This window comes from Schistocerca nitens, chromosome 2 (assembly GCF_023898315.1).
Source record: "Schistocerca nitens isolate TAMUIC-IGC-003100 chromosome 2, iqSchNite1.1, whole genome shotgun sequence".
Classification (NCBI taxonomy): Eukaryota; Metazoa; Arthropoda; class Insecta; order Orthoptera; family Acrididae; genus Schistocerca; species Schistocerca nitens.
Genome location: NC_064615.1, coordinates 149,878,617 through 149,901,816, shown reverse-complemented (window position 1 = coordinate 149,901,816; position 23,200 = coordinate 149,878,617). Strand labels below are relative to the sequence as shown.

The window sequence follows — 23,200 nt, the reverse complement described above, 5'->3', positions numbered from 1 at the left end:
GTCATCCCTATTTCATCTCTCAAAGCTGCACATTCATCATCTACTGTATTCCTTTCCACTGTTGTCAATTGTTCCCTAATTCTCCCTCTGAAACACTCTACAACCTCTGGTTCTTTCAATTTATCCAGGTCACATCTCCTTAATTTCCTACTTTTTTGCAATTTATTCAGTTTTAATTTACAGTTCATAACCAGTAAATCGTGGTCAGAGTCCTTATTTACCCCTGGTAATGTCTTACAATTTAAAATCAGATTCCAAAATCTCTGTCTTACCAGTATATAATCAATGCGAAACCTTGATTTTGTATTTATAACCGTTTATTCACCTGATCAGAAGTCTTATTCCTCCTACCACCAAACTTCAGTAATTTCCACTATATCTAATTTCAACCTATCCATTTCCCTTATAAATTTTCTAACTGACCTGTGTGATCAAGATATCTAACATTCTACGCTCCAATTTGTAGAACACCATTTGTGTTTCTCATGATGATGACATCCTCCTGAGTTGTCCCTGCTTGGATATCCAAATGGGGGCTATTTTACTTCTGAAATATTTTACCCAAGAGGATACCATAATCATTTAACCATGCTGTAGAGCTGCATGCCCTCAGGAAAGTTACAGCTGTAGTTTCCACTGCATTCAGCCATTCATGGTATCAGCACAGCAAGGCCAGTTTGGTTGATGTTAAAAGGTCAGACCAGGCTGCTGTCCTTCAGGAACCACATGTTTGCTGATCTCTCAACAGATACCCCTCAGTTGTGATTGCACCTATGGTATGGCTATCTGTATCGCTGAGGCACAAAAGCCTCCCCACCAACGGTGAGGTCCATATATGTATAATCAAAACTAAAATCTTGAATTTCTTTGTGACTTTCAGACTGCATCATTGTGAGTGAAGGTGCCAACACAATGGATATAGGAAGATCAGTTCTTTCCAACATTCTTCCGAGGCACAGGTTGGATGCTGGTATGTATTGAATACTGTTACAGTTATTGTTAACTCCTTATTCATGTCACTAATTCTGTAATACTGCATCACTGTTGTCATTTCTAGGAATTTTGTGTAATTTTTTATTAGGATTGCATTCACATGATGCAACAGAACCTGAAGGGAAAAAAGGGGGCAAACAAATCTATAAGTTGTGTTTGCTATCCATCACTTAAATCAAACTGAAGAAAACTTAGGTATAATCCTGTCTTTGTGACAAGATGTTAATTGTTGGAAATGCACTGTAGTTTGATAAATGAGCTAGAATTCAATTATTTGATTGGATTCACAAGGTAAAATTTCCAGATGTGTTTTAACAACCTTTGTGAATTACGTGTATCGACAGCCATGACCCATTTTTATCATTTTTGTGTGTATCGGATGATGTACAGTAACCTCATCTTTGATGCCTGAAGGAATTATTTAAAGGTTTCCTTCTGTGCCCGTAAGATATGCTAATCAGTAAGGACAACAATAAATAATGAGGTGTATTGCAAGAGGTATGCGAGCTGGTTTGAGAGATATTTATTTCTGAAAGCTAACTGCAACAACAAAGTTTCATATGTTGCAACCTCTTAATCAAGGGGGGCTCCTCAGTCATGGCAGTGTCTTTGAACAGGGCGAACTATGATACAGTTTACAGTATTTTCTTTGATGTTGTCTGGTGGCGCGAGAAGACAAGTGCTGAGAAGGGAGACATTAACACAGTGTTTTGCCAGAACAATGTCCATACCCAAGTCTTGTGTGTCCATGGGCAAAAACAGGAGAAAGTTCAATAGTGAGACAGACTTGCCTGGCGGTCAAGGTAGCCAGGACATTTAGAGAGAAAACTTGTTTTGGTGATGTGCTTGGTAGTAAAGAGCTGCCAAAATGACCAGGAATGAAATGGTAATAAACCTGCCTGGCACTCACTGAACTTCACCCACTAAAGTACACTCCACTCCACACTGTAATCCAGATGCTGATACTTCTCTCCTTGACTGGACCATAGAAGAATGCAGAAACTGGGCAGGGTGCGAAATCCTGCTGTCAGTGTGAACTCCAGTAAAGTGTGGTAGCTGACGATGTGAGCCACATGGTGTTGCGTGGGATCAGTTGTTGAGAACACAGCTGAAAGATACTGCCTCATCAAAGCAAAAACACAGGCTGGTTGAGTGACAGTTCGGCATGCTTGATCCCTGGAAAGCACGGCAGTCTAAGGCCTACTTGCGGTGGAAGTGAGCAGTGCGGGTACTGGGGAGGTGCAGAGCTAGCTTGATAGGCAGGAGCTTTTCTGATCACTGGTTTTCAGTCAGCCCAGGCTGGGCTGCCATGCTGCTACAAATGGAGGTGAATGGAAGGAGTCACCACATGCCATTTTAATACTGTAAAATATATGGTTCATTTCCATCAAGAACCTTCTGGAAATGGAAACTGTTTAAAGGAAGAGAGTTTAAGACATTGGAAATGGTTCAGGTATAGCTTGCACAGGATATGGTGGCCAATGCACAGTGACCAGTTTTCGTCCAAAGCACTGGGTGAGTTCATTAGTTTGTTAATGAGGGAAGGCAGATAAGGGTTTTCCACCTTTTGGTGGGTCAGTGATAACAGAATCAAGGTGTGGACCCTGTGATTTGTCTCAAACAATTTTACAGAAAGTATTAGGTAAAAAAATTTCATTTTTGTTTTACTTATAGCTGTATTTGTCAGGTCCATGATGATGATGTGCCCATCATTTCGTTAATGGTCATAGTTATTGTGATATTTACATGAAAGTAAGACACTGTGCGAGATTCAGAAAAATGTGCAATGAAAAATAGAGATAGCTATAATTTTGCATTTGGTGCATATTACAAAATATGTTGTTGTGTATGAAATTTAGCTAATGTATTGAATTTTTCTTTAGACTTGGGTAGAGATACATACTATCATCGATCTTGAGAAATTTGATCTGATGTAGCACACTCATTTGTGATTGCACCGTGCCAGTGATAAAGCCAAAGTGAAATGTCTACAACATTCCTCATATGTCATAAACTGTTTCAGATATCGAAACGAGATGTTGGCAAATGAGAGCGTGCAAAAAGGAGAGTATTTCACAATATTGTTATTATGTAAAACTCCATTATCTACTGTATTATTCCAATAACTACAGATTAACTCAGTGAAAGAATGTAATTTTTAAGGGCCATCGATAGCTGGTGAAACAAGAAATACTGTGGTTTTTGGAACAACATAAGTGAAGACATTACACGTCTTTTGGATGAGAATCTGCTTTTTCATAAGCTACTGACCTTGCTTTTGCTCTGTTCCTCAGTTAATAAACTTAACAAACAACTGTTTCAGAATTCTCTCGCAGTTGTGCCTGCACAATATGTTAGTGAGGTGAGACTGTGTAAACTCAGCAGTGTTTTGACAAAAGAAGTAAATATTAAAATGGCAGCCAGAAAAATGTGTAGGTTTTACTCAAATTTTACTCAAAAGTCGCCATTAATGATGTTTCTCTGAAAGTTACAAATGGTTAACAAAGCAGGCAAAAATAAATCGCTGCATTTTCAGTGGAAATCTTTTTAGATACTGACAAAAGCAGAGGTGACGGTAGCTCTTTCTGAATGGTCAGCATGCAAATGTGGGAGGGCCCCACTTAGTATTTACAAAAAATGTGAGCGTAGGCTTCAGTTTAAAACTGCACTTCCTCTCCAGCACGTTGAATTTCCCGCACAGTGCTCTGAGCAACCACACACCACTGCCACTCTCTCCATGCTTCCCCAGCTGGCTGTGTATCTAGCAGCCCCCCAATTTGTGCACACTGTAGGAGGACACATTGCTGTACAATATGTGGAAACCATAAAAAATCCTCAACATGCTGAAAGAAAGGAGAAAGTGATAAACAGCATGTCGACAATCTGTTAAGCAGCATTATAGAAATGCAACAAATAAAGATATGAAAAAGGTAAAAGAAGAATAGTTTTCAAAATAAATTTTTGCAGAGATTGATGAAAACATGACAAAAACTAATGCAGGACAGTCATAGAATAACCAATTTAAAGAAAAGCTTTTAGTAAGAATACAAAACAAGGGGAACAGATTTATTTATTTATTTATTTATTTATTTACTACTTTATTTATTTACTTATTTGTTTGTGCAGCATATGACCAAGCACTATATTATTATACTATGCAGAATAACAACACATGAAGATCAGTGGAAAAGGAAAATTAGTGGTGTGTAGAGGAAATGATGTTTCAAAAGGTTTGTATGTAAATGTTCTGCAAAATGTGATTAGTGTAGATGATGATGATGATGATGAGGATGATGATGATGATGATGAGCATTATCCACACCTACTAAGAGAGGACTATAACAGAGTGCTGAAGGGGCTAAAAGATCATAAGTTTCAGAAACTGGTAATATACTTCAAGAATTACTAAATGTTTATTACTATTACTAATAACTAAAGTTAAGTTACTAACTTAAATACTAATTACTAAAGTTTAAAAAACCAAATTATTTGTGCTCTGTACATGATGAGAAAAATGCCCTTAGACGTGGAGCAAACACATGTAATAAACATTCTCTTGACCAGCAATTCAGTGGAATATCTGAGGTAATAATCACATTATAAAGACATGTTGTTGTGGTCTTCAGTCCAGAGACTGGTTTGATGCAGCTCTCCATGCTGTTCTATCCTGAGCAAGTTTCTTCATCTCCAAGTATCTGCTGCAACTTACATCCTTCTGAATCTGCTTAGGGTATTCATCTCTTGGTCTCCCTCTACGATTTTTACCCTCCATGCTGCCCTCCAACACTAAATTGGTGATCCCTTGATGCCTCAGAACATGTCCTACCAACTGATCCCTTCTTCTAGTCAAGTTGTGCCACAAATTTCTCTTCTCCCTAATTCTATTCAATACCTCCTCATTAGTTATGTTATCTACCCATCTAATAATCAGCATTCTTCTGAATCACCACATTTCAAAAGCTTCTATTCTCTGCTTGTCTAAACTATTTATCATCACTTTCATACATGGCTACACTCCATACAAATACTTTCAGAAACGACTTCTTGACACTTAAACTCTATACTCGATGTTAACAAATTTCTCTTCATCAGAAACGCTTTCCTTGCCATTGCCAGTCTACATTTTATATCCTCTCTACTTTGATCATTATCAGTTATTTTGCTCCCCAAATAGCAAAACTCCTTTACTACTTTAAGTGTCTCATTTCCTAATCTAATCCCATCAGCATCACCCAATTTAATTCGACTACATTCCATTATCCTCATTTTGCTTTTGTTGGTGTTCACCTTATGTCCTCCTTTCAAGACAATGTCCATTCTGTTCAGCTGCTCTTTCAGGTCCTTTGCTGTCTCTAACATAATCACAATGTCATAGGTGAACCTCAAAGTTTTCATTTCTTCTCCATGGATTTTAATTCCTACTCCGAATTTTTCTTTTGTTTCCTTTACTGCTTGCTCAATATACAGATTGAATAACATTGGGGACAGGCTACAACCCTGTCTCACTCCCTTCCCAACCACTGCTTCCCTTTCATGCCCCTCTACTCTTATAACTGTCATCTGGTTTCTGTACAAATTGTAAATAGCCTTTTGCTCCCTGTATTTGATCCCTGCCTCCTTCAGAATTTGAAAGAGAGTATTCCCGACAACATTGCCAAAAGTTTTCTCTAAGTCTACAAATGCTAGAAACACAGGTTCACCTTTCCTTAATCTTCCTTCTAGGATAAGTCGTAGGGTTAGTATTGCCTCGTGTTCCAAGATTTCTACGGAATCGAAACTGATCTTCCCCGAGGTCGGCTTCTACCAGTTTTTCCATTCATCTGTAAAGAATTCGTGTTAGTATTTTACAGCTGTGACTTATTAAACTGATAGTTCGGTAATTTTCACATCTGTCAACACCTGCTTTCTTTGGTATTGGAATTATTATATTCTTCTTGAAGTCTGAGGGTATTTCGCCTGTCTCGTACATCTTGCTCACCAGATTGTAGAGTTTTGTCAGGACTGGCTCTCCCAAGGCCGTCAGTAGTTCTAATGGAATGTTGTCTACTCTCGGGGCCTTGTTTCGACTCAGGTCTTTCAGTGCTCTGTCAAACTCTTCACACAGTATCGTATCTCCCATTTCATCTTCATCTACATACTCTTCCATTTCCATAATATTGTCCTCAAGTACATCGCCCTTGTATAGACCCTCTATATACTCCTTCCACCTTTCTGCTTTCCCTTCTTTGCTTAGAACTGGGTTTCCATCTGAGCTCTTGATATTCATACAAGTGGTTCTCTTCTCTCCAAAGGTCTCTTTAATTTTCCTGTAGGCAGTATCTATCTTACCCGTAGTGATATATGCCTCTACATCCTTACATTTGTCCTATAGCCATCCTTGCTTGGCCATTTTGCACTTCCTGTCAATCTCATTTTTGAGACGTTTGTATTCCTTTTAGCCTGCTTCATTTACTGCATTTTTATATTTTCTCCTTTCATCAATTAAATTCAATGTATCTTCTGTTACCCAAGGATTTCTACTAGCCCTCGTCTTTTTACCTACTTGATCCTATGCTGCCTTCACTATTTCATCTCTCAAAGCTCCCCATTCTTCTTCTACTGTATTTCTTTCCCCCATTCTAGTCAGTTCTTCCCTAATGCTCTCCCTGAAACTCTCCTCAACCTCTGGTTCTGTCAGTTTATCCAGGTTCCACCTCCTTATATTCCCATCTTTTTGCAGTTTCTTCAGTTTTAATCTACATTTCATAGTTAATAGATTGTGGTCAGAGTCCACATCTGCCCCTGGAAATGTCTTACAATTTAAAACCTGGTTCTTAAATATCTGTCTTATCATTATATAATCTATCTGATACCTTCTAGTATCTCCAGGATTCTTCCATGTATACAACCTTCTTTTATGATTCTTGAACCAAGTGTTAGCTATGATTAAGTTATGCTCTGTGCAAAATTCTACCAGACGGTTTCCTCTTTCATTTCTCTCCCCCAATCCATATTCACCCACTATGTTTCCTTCTCTCCCTTTTCCTACTCTCTAATTCCAGTCACCCATGACTATTAAATTTTCGTCTCCCTTCACTACCTGAATAATTTCTTTTATCTCGTCATACATTTCATCAATTTCTTCATCATGTGCAGAGCCAGTTGGCATATAAACTTGTACTACTGTAGTAGGCATGGGCATCGTATCTATCTTGGCCACATTAATGCGTTCACTATGCTGTTTGTAGAAGCTTATCCGCATTCCTATTTTTTTATTCATTATTAAACCTACTCCTGCATTACCCATATTTGATTTTGTATTTATAACCGTTTATTCACCTGACCAGAAGTCTTGTTCCTCGTGCCACTGAACTTCACTAATTCCCACTATATCTAACTTTAACCTATCCATTTCCCCTTTTAAATTTTCTGACCTACCTGCCCGATTAAGGGATCTGACTTTCCACGCTCTGATCCGCAGAACGCCAACTTTCTTTCTCCTGATAACGACGTCCTCCTGAGTAGTCCCCGAACTGAGATCCAAATGGGGGACTATTTTACCTCCGGAATATTTTACCCAAGAGGATGCTATCATCATTTAACCATACAGTAAAGCTGCATGTCCTCAGGAAAAGTTACAGCTGTAGTTTCTCCTTGCTTTCAGCCGTTCACAGTATCAGCACAGCAAGGCCGTTTTGATAATTGTTACAAGGCCAGATCAGTCAATCATCCAGATTGTTGCCCCTGCAACTACTGAAAAGGCTGCTGCCCTTCTTCAGGAACCTTATGTTTGTCTGGCCTCTCAACAGATACCCCTCCATTGTGTTTGCACCTACATTACGGCTATCTGTATCACTGAGGCTTACAAGCCTCCCCACCAATGGCAAGATCCATGGTTCATGGTGGGGGGGTTATAGAGAAATAGTGGTTCATAAACCTCTGTTGATGACCTCACAGGAATAGCGAGGGTACTCAGTAATGTTAAATGAAACACAATTTTGAAATTGATAAAGAATGCAGTGATAGATTATAGGTAAATTGCTCTGCAGTTCTACAGTAACCAGAATGGCATTGTAGATGAGGAAGGACTGTGGGAAAGAACATCAAATGGAGTCATAAAGAGATGTGGTTTATCTCCACTGTTATCCAGTATGTGCAGTATGTGCATTAAAAAATGCAACAAAAGAATGCAAAGAAATCACGAGAGCAGCATGGAAATGCAACTCAAACTGAAATGGGACGTTTTACAATAAAGTTTTAATGCACAAAAAAACACTTAACATTCCAAGAAGGGCCCAAATGCATATTACCTTTTCCTACATACATCTTGCACATGTTTGGGCCTATGCATACCAACAGTTGTCCCAGTGCACCACGTACAAGGGAAGTAACATGGGGATGCTGGTGAACTATATACCCTTCGCCATACGTGCAAATGTAAGGAAACTGTGGAGGATTAATTAGAACTCGGGCAATACTTTTTGCCATACTGCTTCCAGTAATGCAATGGCAAGACCTGTAGCATGTGAAATACAAATGTGTACATAATTGAGGATGTCAAACCAGAGTTCAGGAAAGGGAATTTATCCTTAAGCCTAGAGATCACTCTCAACAGTAACTCGAGTTGTTCAGTCCTATCTAACCATATGTTGTATCTCTTTTTATGTACTGTCCCCTGCTTTTTTTGTTTCACATAATTCCCTATTATTGGCCTTTTCTCTCTCCCTCTCCCTCCTTGGTTTCCTGTACTCATCTCTTCTCCACTTTGGCCTCATCTTTGTTTATTCCTTTCCACCTCAGCCTTCTTGGGATCCTCACTGTCTAATCATACTTACTTTGCATTGTTTATTCCCCCAAGCTTTACACTCTTCTGGCGCTCTCTGTTTGGCTCTTTTCTTCCCATTATCCCATCTACATTTGGTTGAATGGTTTGGTGAATACACTCATGTTGTTCTCCATAATTTATTTTTAAAATACCTTCATACTTACAAATTTATTTAAACAGCTCCAGAACTATATACAGTAGATATTTCAGTGTATGCTTATAGCTATGATGTGATTGTATTGTAGGCACATTTGGAACAATGGGTGTAGGACTGGGATTTGGTATTGCTGCTGCCTTATGGTGCAGAACAAATTCACCAAGTAAACGAGTCCTGTGTGTTGAAGGAGATTCTGCTTTTGGTTTTTCTGGGATGGAAATAGAAACAATGTTCAGGTTAGTAATTATTTGAGTATATGCTACATCCCACCAGTTATAGTTTCGACCAACAATTGTGCTAATCATGTTAAGTACTTGGTCTTAATGTGTAACTGAGATGACTTTCCTGTGGTGTATTTAAAATCTGATAGCTTAGGTGTTTAATACTCATTTCTCTCATTATTTTTATTATCATTCCCAGGTACAAACTGCCAGTGATAATAATAATTGTAAATAACAATGGAATATATGGTGGGTTTGAGAAAGAATTCTTCAAAGACTTGCAGGAAGCTGGAGAAATTACAAAAGTGTAAGTATCTAAAAGAAAAAGAAAAATATCATTCAGAAATTTATTAATTTCATAAAAAGATAAAAAAGCTGACCACTGCTTGCTTTTAGAATATTCAGCTGAAAGTACAGCCTGTAAAAACACAAACAATAAATGAAAATCATTAATTGTAGGTTTTGGAAACATAGGCTTCTTCTGCAGTATGAAAAAAAAGAGGTAGGGGAAAAACAGAAAAAAATGTGGGAAGTAGGAAAGGGGGAGCAGTCAGCTTACTTGGAACCCAACTTAGGAGTAGCTATGATGAATATGTATGAGGACTGACTCCAGTGAAGGAAATGTCAGAGGGACTAGAAAATTAAAACGAATAGATGTGTAAACACTATGCAAGTCTCAGTTCAAAGATGATAGGAGATAGTAAATGTGTGTACTGAAGATGGAAATAAAAAAATATATTAAAATGAGGCAGGGCAGTAATTAAAAAAAGAAGTTAAAAAGAATGAAAGGAGGAAAAAACAAGGAGAATTTGGAAGGCAAACATAGATGAGTCCAGGAGGGTGACAGTGTGAAAGGATATTTGAAGTGCAAGTTCCTGTCTCTGGAATTCAGGAAAACTGGTGGCCAATGGAAGGATCTGTAATGAGATTTTTTCCAATAGTATGTAAAACTGTTAGTAAATAACTGAGTGTAATATGTAACAAGTTAAAGACTGAATAGAGTTTGATGCTGATTTGTCACACTTTGTAGCATGCAAAAAAGTACTTGTAGGATAGAGCTCTAAATAAGAACTCCTGGAAACAGAGAAATGTGTATTTTGTACATGGTAACATAAGGTAAAACTGGTTTTAGTAACTTTCATTGACAAGGCATAAATCCATAAGTTTTTGTTGATTATATCCAGTAAAGATAATTATGTTATAAAAGTTGTTTCAAATAAGACATTTACATTCAGAGTTTACAAATTTTGTACCAGGATATTGATGTTTTTAAGCTTCAGTCGGTCTCATTTATGTTATCCACTTAGTGACTACAATAGACAATGTATGAAGAACTGGATAGTGGCTTGTTTATGACTTTTAACACAACTCGATAGCAGCAGTAGGTTATGGCGCACAAAAGTTGTTATTTATGTACTGACTCACTCCATTCATTTGTTACAATATCATAAACGGAAGCAAACATTGGTTGCTCGTCTTTTGTATTGTGGTTAAAATGGATTTTGTGGACTATTGAGCTTGTTGTGTAGTATGTGCAGTGAAAACAATAACTACATATATGTAGCTGAAGTTTTTGAATTATTAAGTAGTGTGTTCAAAGTGCTTCCCATTTGTAATTACCTTATGGCATATTTTATTTTGCAGGACTCCGCCATCTGCTCTGTCAGTAAATGCTCGATATGATAAAATGATGGGCATAGCTGGATATGATGGTTATTATTGTACAACTGTGCAACAGCTCCAGAGCGCTGTTCGGAATTCGCTAATGGTAAGGTCATGTAATTTACACACCATCCTGTTACTAAACTAACACACACTCTCCCCCTCCCTCCCTCCCTCTCCTTTTTATGTTGTTGCCTCTTTAGCTGAGTACCGTATTTACTCGAGTCTAAGCCGCACTCGAATCTAAGCCGCACCTGAAAAATGAGACTCGAAATCAAGGAAAAAAAATTTCCCGAATCTAAGCCGCACCTGAAATTTGAGACTCGAAATTCAAGGGGAGAGAAAAGTTTTAGGCCGCGTCTCCAAATCGAAACAAAGTTGGTCCACTGTAATATGAGACAATTTAGGTCGAATGAATGACGATACAGCTGCAGTAGTTTGGTTCGAGTCGTAAGCTTAGCAGTTAAGCTTTACCAGGTAGCCATTGCTATGCGTCAGGCGCTCCGTCCGTATTTATACGGGTACCCTTCCTTTTTCACATGCTTCGTCTGCATTGAATTGGTTGCTTATTTTTCTTTGATCTGATAAGCGCAGTTTTCTTTGTTATAGGTGTTTACGTCACTCTACGCTGAAAATGCATTACTGTACTGTGTCATGCATTGTTTGTCGTACTCTGATACTGCGTGTTTACGGCCTGTCACCGCTCGCGGCATGGCTTGCTTTTGTGCACGCCACCGCCGCTTACAATAATAAAAAAAAAAAAGAGAGGAATCGTCTCATTAGCGAAACAATGGCAAGAGACAGCTACTTGTTGTTACTTACACTGCTGCTTTCTTTGATAATGATCAACAAGAACCAAATAATAGACTGCGTATGATAGAAGATGTTCTGAACGAGAGTTTAGCGAAAATTTTTCTCCGTTTGAAAATCTTTGCAGGCGCCTCTTTAGTACATTACATTCTGCACAGAAATTAGAGTCATCTTAGATTTAAAAATCTAGTCAATTGCCTCGCATCATTTCTGACTGTATCACTGTTTAGCATAAGAATAATACGAATATAAACATGACATGATATGTATATTCTTCCGCGTTTGCTGTTGTCTCACTCTAGTTTTGTGGTTTATTACGCAGACAGGATTTAAATGAGATAGCGGCAAAAATGGTTCAAATGGTTCTGAGCACTATGGGACTCAACTGCTGTGGTCATTAGTCCCCTAGAACTTAGAACTACTTAAACCTAACTAACCTAAGGACATCACACACATCCATGCCCGAGGCAGGATTCGAACCTGCGACCGTAGCAGTCGCGCGGTTCCGGACTGCGCGACTAGAACCGCTAGACCACCGCGGCCGGCAGATAACAGCAAACACGAAACAATACATGGCAAAATGTTTATATTCGTATTATTCTTATGGTGACGAGAATACTGCATGTGATTCACAATTTATAAAAGTTCCTATTAGCAACCAACTCTTCTCACAGATAGGAAAAAATTTAGAACGTAGAGTTGGCCATATTGACAAACATCCTAAACATTCTTGCCAGTCGGGTTTTCGTAGTACATTGAAATGCTGCTACATTCGAAGATGAACAATACGGAATTTGTGTTTACTTCGTTGGATAATGTATGAAAATGCAGTGGTCGAAACTCGGCGCGGAGAAAAAAAAGCTTGTCTTACACCTTTTTTTTTTTAATTTATTTACGGACGCAGAGGTTTTGGCGCCAATATTTATCTTTGTGCCTACAAAGCATGCGCTACATATATTCGACGGCAGAACTAAGTTGTGGCGGCACCCACCGACATTTTTAAGAACTTCCGCTAGCTTTGCACTCGATTCTAAGCCGCAGGCGGTTTTTTGGATTACAAAAACCGGAAAAAAAGTGCGGCTTAGATTCGAGTAAATACGGTATGTGTCGACTGTCTAATATCTGACCCCTAATTGTTTAATTAAAATTAAAAACTTTTAATTTTGTGTGTAATGTTTCAGTTCAATTTCAGCAAACAGAAAAACATTTTAATGATTGTAAAGCAAAGGATGACATGACATAATGTTCTGATCTTGGACTACTACTTTGCTCTGTGCATTTCCTTGATAAAAACTAAACCCTTCACATTATTATGCAACTGTTTGTTATGGTGTTTTGAAACATAACCATTTTTCTCTTTTTTTCTGAAGTTGAACTGTGGTTTTATTTCATGGGAAGTTAATTAAAATCAATCAACTCACTGGCAATGTGTGAGCAGTTTACTACAGAAATGTTCCTGTATCTTGTCAGAAAGTGAAAATGGTGGAGCTCTAGCAAAGTCTTACGGAGAAACTACAAACTGAAATATTTTCCACTGTGTAAGTAGCGGATTTAGGCCTGCAGGTATGCATGGACTTCAAAAGGTCCTATTTTAAATCCAGTCAGCACTAACTTGAGTGTATGTAGCAAATACACAAATTTATAGTAGCAGTTTTGTTGAACACAAGCACATCTACGTGTACATCTACAAACATACTCCAAAAGCTGCTGTATGGGGTTTGGCGGGGATACTTTGTACCACTGCTAGTCAATTCCTTTCCTGTTCCAACCAGAAATAGAGCAAGGGAAAAATGATTGTCTATATGCCTCTGCGCATGTCCTAATTTCTCTGTCTTATCTTCTTGGTCCTTAAGCAAATTGTATATTGCTGGCAGTAGAATCATTCTGCAGTGAGCTTCAAATGCCAGTTTTCTAAATTTTCTAATTAATGTTTTGCAAAAAGAGTGATGCTTTTTCTCCACGGATTCCCATTTGAGTTCATGAAGCACCTCCATAATACTCATGTGTTGATCAAATCTGCTGGTAACAAATGTAGTAGCTTACCTCTGTATTACTTTCATCTCTTCCTTTAATTCGATTTGGTGGGGACACCAAACTCTCAAGTGGGCTCATGAATGAGTCACAGTAGTGTCCTGTACATGGTCTTCATCATAGATGAGCTACACTTTTGTAAAATTTTCCTTAATAAATCAAAGTTGACCAATCACCTTCCCTACTACTGCCGTACTTGTTTGTTTCATTTCAGATTGCTTTGCAATATTATGCTTAGATATTTAATTGATGTGGCTGTCACACTGCTCACTACCAATTCCTTATTCAAACATCACTGTATTGATTTTGCTGCTCATCTGCATTAACTTACATTTTTCTACATTTGGAAACTGACATTCACCACACCAACTACAAAATTTGTCTAAGTCATCTTGTATCCTCCTACAGTCATTCAATGATGACACCTTCCTGTACGCTACACAGCCATAGAGTGCTGCTTACTCTCTCCACCAGATCATTTATGTATATAAAGAATAAGAGCGGTCCTATCACACTTTCTTAGGGCATTCCTGATGATACCCTTGGCTCTTATGAACACTCTCCTTCAAGGACAATAATATCCTGGGTTCTATTGCATAAGATGTCTTTGAGCCACTGACATATCTGGGAACCTAGTCTGTATAAGGGGTAGTAAATAGAAACGAGACAGATTGAAAAAGAGTGATTAAACTGTTTATTGTTTCAAAAGTAATCACCATAACCGTTAATCAATGCTATCAATGCAGTCATGGAAAAATGTTTGCTGAAGGCTACAGGATGCTGACTGTACACAGGTGTGCTCCTCTTCATCTGAAGCAAATCAACAGCCACAAATGTATTTCTTCATGGCTCCAAAAATGTGGAATTTGCATGGATAGAGATTAGGGCTGTATGGGGGATGTGTAAGGGCTTCCCAATAAAACTACTGCAGTGTCGACAAAACATTCTTGGTAACATGAGGGGCCTGCCCTCACATTGGGATAAACGTATTAACAATTATCGTGATCACTTGTCAAATAATAAACTATTTACGTAATGTACAGAGGAGATGTTGAGTTGCAGACAAGTACAACAAAGAGACAGCTATACATATGAGCTTTTGGCCTAAGGCCATCTTCTTACTTGAAGAAAACACACACACATTCACACAAGCTAACTCGCCTCGCACACACACATGACCACTGTCTCTGGCCACTGAGACTGGACTGTGAGCAAATGTGCCTGGTGGGAGAAGTAATCTGGGTGGTGGGGGTAAGGAGGAGTGTGCACTGGGGAGGGAAAGGGATAGAAGGTAGAGACTGTGGAGAGGGTGTAGTGCCGCTTGCGATAGCATGCAGTGATGTTGTGGGAGAGGGTGGGGCTGCTAGGTGCAGTTAGGAGGTCTCTTTGGGGAAGGGGGGAAGGCAAGTGGGATAGGAGAGAAGTAGCGGAGGAGGAGAAAGAAAGAAAAGAAAATAAGTCCCAACTGCACAAAGTAGCCCTACACTGTCTCCACGATGTCCCTGCAGCACTCTACTCTCCCCCACCCCTAACCTGCTATCCCTCCCCCTCCGTGCCCCAGCTTCCTCCTTACCATGACTAAACAGATTGCTTCTCCCATCAGGCGCAGTACCTTGGTGGCCAGAGACAGTAGTCATGTGTGTGAGTTATGCTTGTGCGAAAGCTCACATGTGTTGCAGTCTTTTTGTTGTTCTTCCATCCGGAATTTTCCGCTTGTTGAAACAATTTACTTACTTTTTCTCATTTGTCTCTTTCTCATTTGACTGCCCCTTATATTTTCGGACCTTCATTAACAGTCTGCAGAGAGGCACCATGTCTAAAAGTTTTCCAGAAATCTAGGGACGTGGAATCTGCATGTTGCCCTTTGTCTGTGATATGTAGGATGTCATGTGAAAAAAGGGCAAGCTGAGTTACTCTGTAGTAAATTGCTCATCCACAACCACTGAAGGGAGCACTTGTGATAAAACTTGTCACAACATGAGAACATTACTCAAGGTTGAAAAACAGTCACACTTTAATATGTCATAAAAAATAAATCCTTAGCAATGAAATTTGTATTGTAGTAATATATCAATGAAATCCATCAAACATGACAAATGATTCAAAGTTGTTCATTATTCAAGTTTTCGTGTGTGTGTGTGTGTGTGTGTGTGTGTGTGTGAGAGAGAGAGAGAGAGAGAGAGAGAGAGAGAGAGACTGACTTTGAATTCTAACTGTGTTATCACACTAGTTATACTTTCTCATAGAATTTGTGGTAAATAACAGATACTCGCTCAAAAACAGCTGCAGCATTCACTTAATATACACTAGCCTGGTAAAAAGATTTCTCTTGTAAAACAGCTCCCTCGTTACTGCAGAGAAATGTACGCACTGTTCTGCAGCTTTTAATTTTGGTTTTATATAATGGTGAGGTAAAAAATGTGTCATTGTGGCAAGGAAATATTATCTTTTAGTAAAAAATGCACAAATTTTTTGACATTATCTCCTTACAGGCATTGAAAATTAAGGAATAGACTCTTCTTATTAAGTCTGTAAACATTTCCATTAAATGTAGCAAACAAAGCCTTTTTGATTAGTGTGGTCTTGCAATTTATCCATTTAAACAAAACACAAACATCACGGCTACTTTAAAAGCAATAGAAGTAAAACTGGTCTGCAGCTGAAGTAGGACTTGAGACTAATATTATTCTCCAAAATGTATCAACATAGCAGAAACAAAAGTTTCGTGGATATTGCAGCCATCTGTTTGCAGAACTCTTACTGCAGTGCAGATATGCATGTACATGGTATCACTTCTCTTGATCTACACTCCTGGAAATGGAAAAAAGAACACATTGACACCGGTGTGTCAGACCCACCATACTTGCTCCGGACACTGCGAGAGGGCTGTACAAGCAATGATCACACGCACGGCACAGCGGACACACCAGGAACTGCGGTGTTGGCCGTCGAATGGCGCTAGCTGCGCAGCATTTGTGCACCGCCGCCGTCAGTGTCAGCCAGTTTGCCGTGGCATACGGAGCTCCATCGCAGTCTTTAACACTGGTAGCATGCCGCGACAGCGTGGACGTGAACCGTATGTGCAGTTGACGGACTTTGAGCGAGGGCGTATAGTGGGCATGCGGGAGGCCGGGTGGACGTACCGCCGAATTGCTCAACACGTGGGGCGTGAGGTCTCCACAGTACATCGATGTTGTCGCCAGTGGTCGGCGGAAGGTGCACGTGCCCGTCGACCTGGGACCGGACCGCAGCGACGCACGGATGCACGCCAAGACCGTAGGATCCTACGCAGTGCCGTAGGGGACCGCACCGCCACTTCCCAGCAAATTAGGGACACTGTTGCTCCTGGGGTATCGGCGAGGACCATTCGCAACCGTCTCCATGAAGCTGGGCTACGGTCCCGCACACCGTTAGGCCGTCTTCCGCTCACGCCCCAACATCGTGCAGCCCGCCTCCAGTGGTGTCGCGACAGGCGTGAATGGAGGGACGAATGGAGACGTGTCGTCTTCAGCGATGAGAGTCGCTTCTGCCTTGGTGCCAATGATGGTCGTATGCGTGTTTGGCGCCGTGCAGGTGAGCGCCACAATCAGGACTGCATACGACCGAGGCACACAGGGCCAACACCCGGCATCATGGTGTGGGGAGCGATCTCCTACACTGGCCGTACACCACTGGTGATCGTCGAGGGGACACTGAATAGTGCACGGTACATCCAAACCGTCATCGAACCCATCGTTCTACCATTCCTAGACCGGCAAGGGAACTTGCTGTTCCAACAGGACAATGCACGTCCGCATGTATCCCGTGCCACCCAACGTGCTCTAGAAGGTGTAAGTCAACTACCCTGGCCAGCAAGATCTCCGGATCTGTCCCCCATTGAGCATGTTTGGGACTGGATGAAGCGTCGTCTCACGCGGTCTGCACGTCCAGCACGAACGCTGGTCCAACTGAGGCGCCAGGTGGAAATGGCATGGCAAGCCGTTCCACAGGACTACATCCAGCATCTCTACGATCATCTCCATGGGAGAATAGCAGCCTGCATTGCTGCGAAAGGTGGATATACACTGTACTAGTGCCGACATTGTGCATGCTCTGTTGCCTGTGTCTATGTGCCTGTGGTTCTGTCAGTGTGATCATGTGATGTATCTGACCCCAGGAATGTGTCAATAAAGTTTCCCCTTCCTGGGACAATGAATTCACGGTGTTCTTATTTCAATTTCCAGGAGTGTATATTAGGATTGCCAACTATCCTGTATTTCCTTGGAAGTCCTGTATTTCACCTCTCCCCTTTTCTTTATTAGATCCTGTCTGTGTTTTGGCCCCACTTTTTTGTTAGATCCTGTGTCTTGTATTATTTTGAATTTATCCACATATTTTTTGAACTTAATAACTTATTCCACCTATTTTTTGAACTTAATAACTTATTCCACCTGACATACTATGGCTTTCCGTGCAACCTCAGGTCCTGCATAGGTGAAGATTGTTTATATGGTGAATTTTGTAATGCAAAGGATATTTTGAAGCAAGTATGTGGATTAATGTTTTCTGTCTCTTGAGTGCCAAAAGATGTTCTGGTTTCCAATTTGCTGAAAATAATTGTATTTGTATTAACCATCCCTGGTTCAAATGCTGAGGCAGAGAGAATTTTTTCCCTAATGAACAATAAATGGACAGAGGAGTGCAACAAATGTACCACCGAACTTATGAAAGTAGAACTTCAAGTAACAGTGAATGCTAATTTTAACTGTAGGAATTCTGTACATACATAAAATCAGATGGATCTTTGCAAAGGAAAGCAAAATGAGTAAATAAACACAGGCAATAATGTACAATAAAACATGCATGCACATTTTAAATATATTCCCACTGTTCTTTGTAGAAAACAGTATTTCAAATGTTTATTTTGTAGGCTTCCTCCTTGATTACTTATTTTCTCTGTAAAAAGTTGACAACCCTACGCTACATGTTTTCAAGGTTCATTTAATGTACAATGTATGTAATGTGTTTCGAGTTCCTATTACTACAAATGCTCACACACTTCTGGATTACTATTTTTTATTAATTATTCGTGAACTTTACACTCTTCATAAATTTTACCCTATTACTTGTATTAATACCCTGTTCCATTTCTCTTAAATATAAATTTCCAATATAATGAAAATTATTTTCGCAAATATTGTTTAAGTAAATTTATTTTCTTAGATTCCTAAAAGATTTCCTTTTCTTTTTCATAGGTGAATGACCGACCCAGTATTATCAATGTCTCCATCAATCCATCAGCAGATCGCAAACCACAAAATTTTGGTTGGCTGACTGAATCAAAGCTCTGAGATTCAGCTTTCTTGAAATTTGTATGCTGCATGGATACTTTTGCAATGTGCTGAGCTAAGAAGTCTTTGTATATTATGATACAACTGTTACAGATATGTGATATTTAGAATATCTGTGACTAAAAAGTATTATATTTAATTGGGATCCAATTTATATGAATGTGGTTACATGTATATATAAGGACAATTTTTATACGATTAAATTTATTATGTTTTGCTATGGTGACATCAGAAAAAAAGATAATATAAAAAATTACAATTCAATAACTAGTAACAAAAAGGTATTAAAAGTACATGACATATTTAAGGCAATGAATTTCATGCAACCACCACACCATGGTCATGTTTGTCTGCATATCAAGGTGGGCTACATATATAAACTTTGTGTCATGGCAGAGTAGGTGTCAACTAGTTACTTTTGGCACTTTGTTCATGGAGGCACATTGACACTCCAATGTGCCTTATTGCATTTGCAGATTCTTTGTGGGACAATATGTGTCTTTCACTCACGAGCTCATCATCACTGCACAAGTTGTCTGCAGAACATCCAGCTGGTAACTTGGTACAAGCAGAAATTGTATGCTGTGGAAACAATCTGAATATACACTTAGCTCCAACTGAAAACACCAGATGGAAAACATTCGCAGGTGACCCCTTATTTCTTCATGTGGATATGGTGTTAGAACACTTGATAAGTAAATTACAGACCCATGATGTGGTGTGATGGAATCAACTAAGATAGGTAGAAATTTAACAGGTAGATGACTTCCGGCTAATACACTGTCATCGGTCAGACGCCCTTTACAGTACCAGGAATACAGCAGTACCACAGACATCATTTCTTTATGGTTCTGAACTGTGGCAGTGACCTTGTTCATTAGTGTATTTTTCATACTGATCATGAATTGTTATGCCTTTTTGTTCTGGTACATGTTTAAACAACTACTGTTCTTATTAGTTGAGTTGGAAGTTTGTATAACAATAGGGTCAAAAATAGCAAGAGACTGTTCAAAGGAGTAGCACAGCCAGCTTTACCATCTCTTGCATTTGTTTATATTTACAATTTATAATAATTATCAAATCAACATGAATACCATTCAAGTTGAGCAAGGTGACTTTACTCTGTATACATACAACCATATATCTGTTCACGTGCAACAGATTTCTTATCTTTTGTCTGGACATATCATTCTAGAGAAAAAAAAGTAGCTCACGTCTGCCAGTTCCAATGAAGGTTTTTGGATGGTTTCTCTTGTTTGTAAGGCAAATGCTAGAACTGGAATTTCCCCTTCTGAATATCCCCCATGCAGATTCCCCCTGGCCCCTTAACAGCTCACCTGGTGTAGGTCAGAAAAGCCCTTTCGAGGTAGATAAAACCATTAACCATAGTACTGTCTCAAATCAGATGTATTGAACAAGTTAAAAAATAGCAATGATGTTACTTTAGGCAATAGTTGTGAAAATATGCTTGGACTTTACCAATGTTGTCAGTGATTCAGGTGATGGAAATGTGAGAATTTGCTTTAAAACGACAGCAATTCATTATTTCTTTTGTAGCAAGGTGACAGTTTCATGCATCACATTGCTGTGAACTGTCAATGTTCTTGCATTTGAGTACAGTGCATCCTGCCTTTTACTTCAATCTGCTGAGTACCACATCTTCACTAAGACATGCTGAAATAAACAAACTATTTAGAAGCACATTGTTTTCCCTTGTGTATATGTGACATCATTGTAATATGAATTACTGATTAAACTGATGCCTGGCTTATTGCATAACAAACTGGAAAAACAGTTTTTGTAAACTGCATTGGTCTCTATCCACTCATACAATTACAGAGGTGTTCAGAATTAAAGCAACAAATGGACATTTTGCAAGGTTGCATTTGTTTTGCCACAAAATAGTATAAACAGGTGCTAGAAACAACGTAAAAAAAAAACAGAATGTAAATAACCGCAACATGCATAATGGTAGACAAAAAATGGTCTTGGTTTTTTCCAACTTTGCACACACATTCCGACAACTGGTAAATGTGCTCATTGTGAGGTGTGACCACCTCTGGCAGCAATACAGGCTTGATGATAACAGAGCATGCTGTTAATGATCTCATCAGTCTCATGTTGAGGCAATAATACCAATTCTTCCTGCATAGCTGCTTAGAGTCTTGGAGAGTAGTTAGTGGGTGCTGACTTGATGCAAGCCATCTCCCTAGTGCATTCCAGACATGCTCTATGGGATTCAAAGTGGGAAAGCGAGCAGGCCACGCCAGGTGTGCAATATCTTCTGTTTCCAAGAAAACATCAACCACCAATGCTTATGAGGATGAGCATTATCATCCATCAATACGAAGTCTGGGCCCACAGCACCTCGCAACTACTTCATATGAAGTCTCAAGACCTCTTCATGATACTGACAGCAGTTAAACCTTGCCGATTCACCCGTACAATTCCATGAAGAGGGGTTTGAGTGGTAAACATAATCCCTGCCTATACCAATGGGGATCCTCCCCTCGATATTGGTCTGTTTCCTCAGTGTTTGCCCCCCTCCCCACACACAGTGTTCCAGACTAAATTGGGACTCATCTGTGAAAACAACAGTAGACCACTGTTCGACCGTCCAGGTGGCATGTTGATGATTCCACTCTAGACATTCCCTGCTGTGAAGACATGTCAGAGGTAGACATAAGACAGATCTCCGATGATAAAGGCCACTCTACCAAAGCCTTCTACACACCTATTGCTTTAATTTTGGACACCAGTGTATTTGAGGAGACATGAGTATCATTTGTGTGGCCACTAATTGCTTCAGATTTGGATGGGACAGCTTAACTAGAACTGGAGAACTGTACGAAACCTTTTAAGAGGTGTGTATCCGTACCTTCAATAAAATGAACATGGGTAGTCAAATGAGGTACATCTGCTGAAGTGATGACCCAAAGTTTATTTGCAACATGAAAGCAGCTAGTATATTATGACTTGGACATCACAATGACTTGTAAGTTCTTAGAAAGAATAATGGAAGAATGAGAAGGATCTGGACAGTACATTGTACAGGGTGAGTCAAAAAGGACTTTACAACTTTGGGGTTACATAGAAATTTGTTGAGATAACTTACAGTATAGGTAGATGTATCATTTTGTAGCAAACAACCTAAAGCTTCACAGAACAGTGTCAAGTGTCATTTTGGTTTGATGCGATTACCATTTGTGATGCAGCAAACATCCCACTGCTAATCTATTTCTTCCCACACTCGTTGCAGCAAATCGGGCCTAACTTGTGCAATCGCAGCATAGATTTGACTTTCAGGTCAGCTAGATTGTTTGGTAGGGGAGGTTCTTTACGTATTCAGTGCAAGATTTGTGCTGAACAGTTGTTGTAGAGTTTGTTTCATGAAACCTTAACACGCAGCGAGCACATTCTGCACCACTGAAAGCAGCCATTTTAACTGTGCGCTATGCTGGCACTCCTGATGGCGTAATGGGGTATTGATGCACTACAAAAATCAATCTTGAGGTTGTTTGCAACAAAATGACACATCTGCCAATTCTGTAAGTTATCTAAATAAATTTCTGTATCATGCCAAAGCTGTAAAGTCCTTTTTGACTCACCTTGTATATGTTGCTTGCAACATTAGAAATAAAAGTTTGAAAGTATGGATGCAACCTTGGCGGTCTATGAACAAAATGCATTTCTCAGACTATGCAGAGTGTGACAGGTTAGTATGGGTATTCTGCAATGTACCCGTTCATGAAATTGTCAGGAAACAATTTGCTAGATGAAGGACACATACTGCCATTACAGAGAAGTTAATACTATATCTGCTGGATCATCAGAAGGGCAACCTATCAACTGTGTTTCATAATACAGAGATGCACATGAATAGCACTGGATGTGCACACCAAAGTGTGAGGATAGCTGCACAGGTACTATCGTGCCAATATGTGCAAGCTGAGAACTAGGTGTTGAAGAAAATGTGGAGGTAATCTTACTGAGCAACTAAATGATTCATATTATGTAGATTTGTGGAAGCTTGTTCAGCTATGACCTCAAAACATCGGAAAAGGAGTTTAGACATCTGTAAACTTCATCATTGGTCTCATTAGTGGTATAAGAAACATGGGAGCATCTTATTTATTGACTAATAGGTTGAACCAAAACTGACCCGAGAATTATTTTGCAAGGTTTGTGATCT

The 23,200-nt window shown here is 39.5% G+C and overlaps 1 protein-coding gene across 2 annotated transcripts in view; it reads left to right on the top strand.

Annotated features, from left to right (window-relative positions):
* LOC126235846 (2-hydroxyacyl-CoA lyase 1) overlaps window positions 1-20,762 on the top strand; it is a 134,858-nt gene extending 114,096 nt beyond the window's left edge. Inside the window, exons 8-12 of one of the 2 annotated variants that reach the window (XM_049944709.1) lie at window positions 881-970; window positions 9,043-9,190; window positions 9,375-9,482; window positions 10,820-10,943; window positions 18,913-20,762. In XM_049944709.1, coding sequence (XP_049800666.1) covers window positions 881-970; window positions 9,043-9,190; window positions 9,375-9,482; window positions 10,820-10,943; window positions 18,913-19,008 — 566 coding nt within the window. In that variant the 3' untranslated portion in view covers window positions 19,009-20,762. The remainder of the gene's footprint in view (window positions 1-880; window positions 971-9,042; window positions 9,191-9,374; window positions 9,483-10,819; window positions 10,944-18,912) is intronic. The other variant, XM_049944710.1, reaches the window with a different exon arrangement.
* Window positions 20,763-23,200: the final 2,438 nt, after the last annotated feature.